This window comes from Hakea prostrata, chromosome 2 (assembly GCF_041222555.1).
Source record: "Hakea prostrata isolate BN-2017 chromosome 2, UWA_Hpros_2, whole genome shotgun sequence".
NCBI lineage: Eukaryota > Viridiplantae > Streptophyta > Magnoliopsida > Proteales > Proteaceae > Hakea > Hakea prostrata.
In genome coordinates, this window is record NC_142601.1 from 18,606,710 (window position 1) to 18,614,474 (window position 7,765).

The 7,765-nt window shown below is 37.6% G+C and overlaps 1 protein-coding gene across 1 annotated transcript; it reads right to left on the reverse strand.

Moving 5' to 3' along the window:
- Positions 1-240: 240 nt before the first annotated feature.
- Positions 241-4,090, reverse strand: LOC149023943 (uncharacterized). The gene is made up of 7 exons (XM_089144374.1): positions 4,001-4,090; positions 2,885-2,907; positions 2,690-2,770; positions 2,473-2,581; positions 2,063-2,212; positions 1,555-1,618; positions 241-1,472 (listed from the first exon to the last, which is right to left on the reverse strand). Exons 1-7 carry the CDS (start codon positions 4,001-4,003, stop codon positions 799-801), a joined length of 1,104 nt encoding a protein of 367 aa, XP_089000500.1. The 5' UTR covers positions 4,004-4,090; the 3' UTR covers positions 241-798.
- Positions 4,091-7,765: the final 3,675 nt, after the last annotated feature.

The window sequence follows — 7,765 nt, forward strand, 5'->3', positions numbered from 1 at the left end:
TATAATGTTCAGAAGCAAAGATGGATTGATTAGGTTTTTTTCTCATTATTAATCCTGGTTTGAGAGAGCTTTAATTCACCAATCCATTTATTGATACTAGCTAGTATCTTCAAAAGATTTATGTACTATAAAATTCAGCATGTGATACTAAAAATGGAAAAAAATCAATAATCAATTTTTTGTTTCTGTGTCCATCATGCCGACCCAAACTCTCTTTGTCCAACTGCAAAATAAAAAGATATGCGACATAATTTCTTCATTGCTATCAAATTTTACACATCCAAAGTCCAAGGGCTTAGTTAATTAAATAAATGGGGGCAGACGGTGGATTGTCCTAATACCCTTCCTCTGTACCTTCTCATCAACCTTAACCCATCTGAATTCTTTCAGCCTGGAGACATATCAAACTCGGATCTCCTCATTTTCTGTTTTTGAATAACTGAAGCCCGGAGGCTGCCACTGGTACACATTACAACAACACACTAGTTTTAGAGTGGCTAGCGTCAATTTCTTAAATTCCAGAATACTGACAATCCGTCCCCAAAGAGAACGAGAACCAGGAATTGAAACTGAAACACTACAAGCTGTCAAGTTCTTGGCAACCACCAAAGAGGATGCGAAAATAACTTAGGAGGCGAATACAGATCTAGATATTACAAGTCAAAAACCAAGATATGTGACAGACGACCTAATATTCAAGTACGACAGCAGAGATTTGAGAAAGCTCTGCTAAATACAGAACCAGTAGCAAATCTAAAACTTTGACTGATATTTCAAAATACCCTTTTAACGCCTTTCCTATGGTGATGGCGACCTTGACCTCGATTCAGATTCAGATTCAGATACAGATACAGATCTTGATCTCGATCGTGATTCTGAGCTCACACTGCGGCTTCTAGAACGGCTCCTTGAATAGCTCATCCACCTTGAACTCCTAGGAGCAGGGGACAAACTACGGGAGTAGCTTCTCCTAGAGCTCCTCCTTGGTGGTGGTGACACACTGCGCGAGTAGCTTCTCCTAGAGCTCCTCCTTGGTGGTGGTGACGCACTGCGGGAATAGCTTCTCCTTGAGCTCCTCCTGTGCACTGGTGACACACTCCTCAACACCGATCGGTCATACCGCTTTCTGTAGTACGGCGAAACAGAGCGGTCATTTGAGTCATCTGGAGAATAAGAGCGGCGCCTGGAGTGCGATCTTGAGTAATAATAATCATCAGGAGAGTAGGAGCGGCGCCTATGGTATGACCTTGAGTAATAAGGCGAGTACACACGGCTTCTCCTGCCGACAGGGGATCTGCTGTAGGGGGACCGTGATCTAGATGGAGACCTGCGCCGACGGTAGTCAGGAGAGTATGACCTGCGCCGGCTGTAGGGAGAGTAAGATTCATCCCTCCCTCTCTCCTCAGAGGAATAACGAGGGGAACTGTAACGGCTCCTATGATAAGGCGAGTAACTAGGTGATCTTCGGCGCACTGCAACATTAGAAGAACAATATAAGCTATCATCCAAAATACATATCATGCGAACTGCAGAGTGTATGGATCACGAGTGTACCTCTGATGGTCCTCACTCCAAGATACTTTCCAGGGGTCGGAGTTCGACCTCTTCTCCTCCTAGCCTGAAGTTTTAAAAGAGTAACATATGAGAGAGTTGAATTCAAGATTCACAGCAAACCAGCAACTAAAAAACAGGAACTTAGCAAAGAAATCCAACTAAAGAGTAGAGCTAGGAACATAAAACGAAAATGAATATGCTAAAATGTTCAAGAGAGAGAAATGCAGGGCATACAACCCTCTGATTATATAGTCTGATATTTGCTTGATGAGTTTGATTTGGTTGTTAAAGTTGTGGTAAGGCTTTTGGAGTTTGGTGAAGAGGCTGCTGCACACAGCTAACCTGCTGCCAAAAACACTTCAAGCGACAGAGGTAACATACTCAAAACACAAAGGAACATCCAAATTTGTCAACATTTCCAATCTAATTATATTAACCTCCAAAAGAGACCAATGGCCCAATTAAGTGACAACCGGAAAAATTCCAAATAAAAATTGTTTTAATTTACCTTCTCAACCGTGATGACCCGACCTTCAAGAACTGTACGATTCAGATACTTGACACAGCGATCTGCATCCTTAACTGTGGCCATGGTTACAAAACCAAAGCCTCGAGACTCCCTTGTCCATGGATCAGCAACAAGGTGAACATCAATCACCTGCAAAATACAAAGCCTCCATTATAAAACAACCCATAAACCCCTGACCACACAAAGATTAAGAAGATTCCACATATATCATCGACAATGTGAGAAATTCAAATGAGCGTGAGAAATAGGATGTATAAACAAATGGCTTCAAATACAATTATATAACCACAGCCAATCATCCTCAAACTCAAATCCTTGATCTTATACAGAACAAATTGAAGTGCATCCACAAAATACAGGTATTACACACCAAAAAAATTTCTAGATACCTCTCCTTCAGATGAAAAATGCTTCTCCAACTCTTTCTTCGTAATACGAGGTGACAGACCTGTCACATAGAGATTGTTTCCAGGATTTTCCACATCAGTTGATTGGCTTCTGCTCATCAACAGAAAAAAGATGATACACTTTGTTAGAGCGCTCAACCAATATGTAGAACTACATGCATCGAGATTATACAAAGGTCTATCATAACATAGGCTTTACCTTGACCTGCTCCTCGACCTTGACATTGACCTTGAAACAGACCTACTGTCCCGCTCATATGGAGACCGAGAGCGGTAAGACCTGGAAAATTCAAGAGAAAATTCACACAATACGGAAATGGATCAGTATATACCATGACAGATTATCAAATCATAATCATGCCTATGATATAATGGAAATGGTATGGAACAGCACCTTGAACGCCTTGAATACGACATCTGGAGCAACACAATGCAATAATTTCAGTCAGTAAAACAATCCAGTGAATCCAATCAGAAAAATTACGAACAACACAATTCCATCGAGTCAAGAAGCACCGTCGAGCAAAATCCAAATACTATACCCATATCATTACAGAAAACAATCCATTCTCGAGATCTCATCAAGAAAGTTCAACGATTCCACAAAACAGACTACTAAATGACCTCGCAAGGGTGCTCTCATGCTCTTTTATCAAAGATAAGCATACAGCCAAACTGGTTCAACAAGATTGATTAACTAAAACCTTGAAGAAAGGGAGGGGCAGGAAAAGGGGAACGCAAAGCAATTAAAAAATTGCTGATCAAAGGACACACCCCAATTATTCTACTAAAAATTTGTACCCAAAACAGAAACACAAACCAAAATCAAAATCCTTTGTAAGGTAGTAAATCAATATAAAACAACTGCCACAATGTCTACCGAAAAACCGCTAATATAATAATACAATCAGGTGGAAGATATGATAAAATCATGTAGAATCTAAATCATAATAAAACAATGACACATATCAAAGGGAAATGAATTCATAACATACACCAACGACTCAACCGGATCGCATCATTAAACCTCATATCAGACAGGAAATCGCAACCCTAACGAGTAAATGATAATTAACCCTTGAACAAAAAAAAAATGATAATTAACCCCCCTTATCATTAACCCCCCCCCCCCCAAAAAAAAAAATTGTAAGTGTAGAAAACAGAATCAAAACCGTAGAATAATGGTAGCTACCGTTCCCGATATCAATTACACGAAAGAGGAGAAAAAAAGAGATGCAGATAGACCAACATGCAAAACAGCACTACAGTTATCCTTTCTCATTTACACAGAAATTCCCTAGAACATAAATGAATCAAATAGTACCTATCACGATAAAACAAAAACATAAAATTCATGTAGAGGACTGATACATATCCAAGCAAACAAGTAAACCAAATTACATATCAGATTGAAAATCGAACCCCAAAAACACAGAATCAGATACAGGCCAACAGCTCCTAACGTAACCGTTCGAACATCAATAGGAGCACTGGAATCTTAAAAACATACCATTGCGACGATCAGTTGAAGATTGGCCGGTCAGCTACAACGAATCGCTCTTCAACTCCTTCAGGCCCTCAACGAGAAATAAGTTTTGCTGCAGGGACGAAAGAAGGTTATATAAGTGGAGGAGAGAGAAAAAGAAGCTTCTCGATCCGGACATGAAACCCTATTAAAATCTAATTTAGTAGTACGTGGAGTGTGGAGGGCTGCCTTTGAACCAACGCCTTAAATGAAATTCTAATCGTGTGGAGTAGAATGAAATGGTAACAATAAGGAGTATCGGTGCTTTGTTTATTTCGATGGCGACTGGTGACTCAATCTCAGCCTTAGAACTTTTCATGCCAAAAGCGTTCCATGTATGACCGTATGCTTGCTTATTCACTGAGTTGGGATTCTTTTACCCATTGGGGTGGAGGGTTAACTTTCCTCACATCTCTTATCATATATCTAAGAGGGAGTTTATTTGTAGTTCACTTTGTCCATGATCGCAAGTGAACCTCCTCGTAAGAGTGTATTGAGGGGGTGTGAAGGGAGCACAATCATCTACTTGTCAAATTAGATAATCTAAAATTCATATATAAAATCTTCTTATAAAATCTCTCAATTTCAAGTTGCATTCTGGCACGGAAGGTTTTTCTTTATGTCATGTATGATAGAAAAGCTAACATCCACAGTTGAGCCTAGGGGTGAAAATTTGGCCTTGATTCAAACTTTTGGTCTTTGGGGGTTAGGGCCTAAGACGGACCGAAAAAAATTAGTGTTTGTCTTGTCAGACCTATTTCAATACATCTTTGATTTTGTGGCCTTGATTTCGATCATAATTTTGGTCATGCATTTAATCTCGAACTTTGACATAATTTTGTGGTTATTCAGATCTTGCTTATAACCTTAATATTCACCCTCGTGTAATCCTTGGTACAGCTAATGATTTTGATCCTGAGTCATTTCAACCTCATGATTCCATTTCTTGTTTATTATTATTTTTTCTTTCTTTCTTAATTTTTTACATCAAAATTTAGTAGTAGATTAGAAGTTTTGTTATTAATTATTTTAATTTGTTATATCACATAATTCAAATTTTGAGAAGAGATGGATTATTGGAGTTATATTTTTTTCTAAATGTTATTATTAGTATCGTATTTAATAACTCATTATCTCTCATTTTCTGATGCACATCATTATCTCTCGGTCAAACTCTCTTCATCTAACTATTTGGTTTGGCAATCCCAATTTCAACCTCTGCCTCGAGCTTTTGGTGTTTTGAGATTCATCAATGAAATTCATCTTTGTCCTCCATAATTTTTGGAGTCTTCATATGCTATACTAGTCGCAAATCTAGCTTTATTTGGCAAAAGCAAGATCAAGTCTTACTCAGTTGGATTTTATCTTCCCTAATCGAGTCTATTCACTCTAAGTTGTCGGGTGGAAGACTTCTTTTGAGGTATGGAATGCTCTCTCAGCAGCTTATACTTCATCCTCTAAGGCTCATATAATTTAATTGAGAATGCAGCTGCATGGTGTCAAGAAGCAAGAAAATTAGTGATGCTCTTGCTCTTGCGTCCCAACCAGTTTCTAATTTAGACCTTGTCTCCTTTGTTCTTGGTGGACTTGGACCTGAGAATCAAGCTTTTGTTACATTGTTTACTACTCGTGAGACACCGATCAAGATGTCTAATCTTCAAGGTTTTTTACTCTCTGAAGAAATTCATCTTGCATCTGCTCTTCCAGGCCTTTCAAACATTACTGCTTAAGTAGGTCACACTTTCATTGGATTTGAAATTTGGTGGCTTCAAATCTTCTCATCCACCAGCATGGCAAGGTATTTTTTTCGTGGAGTCACGCTTCAAATAGATCTTTCTTCTTTCATATCTATAACAAGCCTAGCCATGTTGGATGTTTCTATTATCTATGCTTCTGAAAATCCACAAGTCAATTTTGTTGGAGCGTCTATCTCCTTTGGTGCAACTTCATGGTTCCCTGCCTAGGGTTTCTCATCACGTCATTACTAATTTGAATGTCATCGATACTACTAATTTCAATGCCATTCATTCTCCCTCAAAGTATCAAGGACCTAATTCTATGAAAATTGGTGATGGATCAGGCTTGTTAATTTAACACTCTAGGAATTCTACTATTTCTTGGTGGTTCTTCTTTTTAACTTAAGTATGTTCTTCATATTCCTACTACTTCATGTAACCTCTTGATTTTTAAAAAGTTTACCGTTAATAACTCTGTTTTCTTTGAATTTCATCCAAACATTTTCATATAAAGGGTCAATTCTTGGGGCACCTATTTTTGGCTAGACCTATGGACGATGGAGTTTACTCTCTCTTACTACCAAGGCAAAGGATTCTATTGGGTTGTAAGAGAATTATTTGTATAATCGAAACAAATTGTCACATAATGATTTTCTCCAGTTGGCTTTTGACAAAGGCCGTGGTTTTTTCTTAATTTAGAGTTTTTCACATAAATTCTTGTGTTTTTTTTTCTTTTCGTGATTGTGCATCCGTCCTCAACAAGTGATATCAGAGTAAGGTTCGGTAGATCAATGCCGAAGGGTGAAAAAAATCAAGAATGAGAGGATCGATTCAAGGAGAACGAGAAAAGCTTCGATGGATTAATTGAAGGTAGGATTATCCAGTTTAGAGATCATGTAGTTTTTCTTTTTCTTTTTTTCCCTTCAATTGTTTGAATGTTAAGGAGTGATGATCCAAGGAAAAAAATAAAAAAAGAAGGAAAAGGATTAGACAATCAGTTGTTAGATTGCATATTTTCACACGGGCATTGATTTGACATTGATGCAAGATGTGTGATGAAAACTGTATGTCGAGGGCTGATAAACTTCTAGGAAAGCAAAATAGAGAATTGCACCATAATCTTAAGCAATGTTTTTTAGTATGTGCTAAAAGAAAATTCTTAGAATTGATATATTCTAAGTGGAGATATTTTTTATGGTGGAGTATGATAATTTTCTACAAGGAGAACTATAACTATTGGTGAAAACAGCGAGAGCTGATGCTATGTTTATTTTTAATCAAAGTGGAGATTATTGGATTTTATTAAAAATAAAGAATGAAGAAAGTTAATTTTATCCCACATCGGAAAGATAAGAAAAGAAGGCAAGGGGAAAACCTATATAAGAAGGTCCAAGCCTTTGGTTCTATCAATCCAAAATCCAAATCAATACATGTTAAAAACTGTATTTGACTTTAGTTAAATTTATTTTTTTCTTATATTATTTGGGAGATAGGAGATGTAAGGTGTGAGCAAGGTAGGGAATATCGCCGAATTTCGCTACCCAAGAAAACGATACTCGAACTGGTGAGACATCGCCAATTTCTCGATGATATCTTGCCAATATATTGCCGAGTTAGATATATATCGCAATATATATGATTTATGCGAATTATGTCATTAATTTTCTGTGATTTTCTCTCTCCTCTCCAGACCTCCCCCAGAGCTTCTTTCTTCTAGTTCTTGGCATTTTTTCCATATCTTTGTTAGATATTTGACATAAAACCTTAGTTTTCACTACATTTTGATGGGTATAGCATTATATTCACAACGATCAAGTTAGATTTCACGCAGATCGGGGTGTTTTGTAGAGACAAAGCTGACGGATCCACCGAGGCATAGTACTTAGTATTGAGTATTAACAGGTACTTAGTTGATGTTATCACTCTATTGTCATTGTGCATATTTATGTTGGTTTAATTGTCTAAAATAATGTTATAGAATTCCAGTTTTACCCATATACAGTCAAGTATGTGC

Bases quoted from the DNA above. Each gene is read 5' to 3' on its own strand.
- LOC149023943 (XM_089144374.1), bottom strand. The intron at 2,771-2,884 runs GTGCTGTTCCAT...TGAATTTTCCAG, and splicing joins TCGTATTCAAGGCGTTCAAG to GTCTTACCGCTCTCGGTCTC. The intron at 2,582-2,689 runs GTAAAGCCTATG...GTTGATGAGCAG, and splicing joins AGGTCGAGGAGCAGGTCAAG to AAGCCAATCAACTGATGTGG.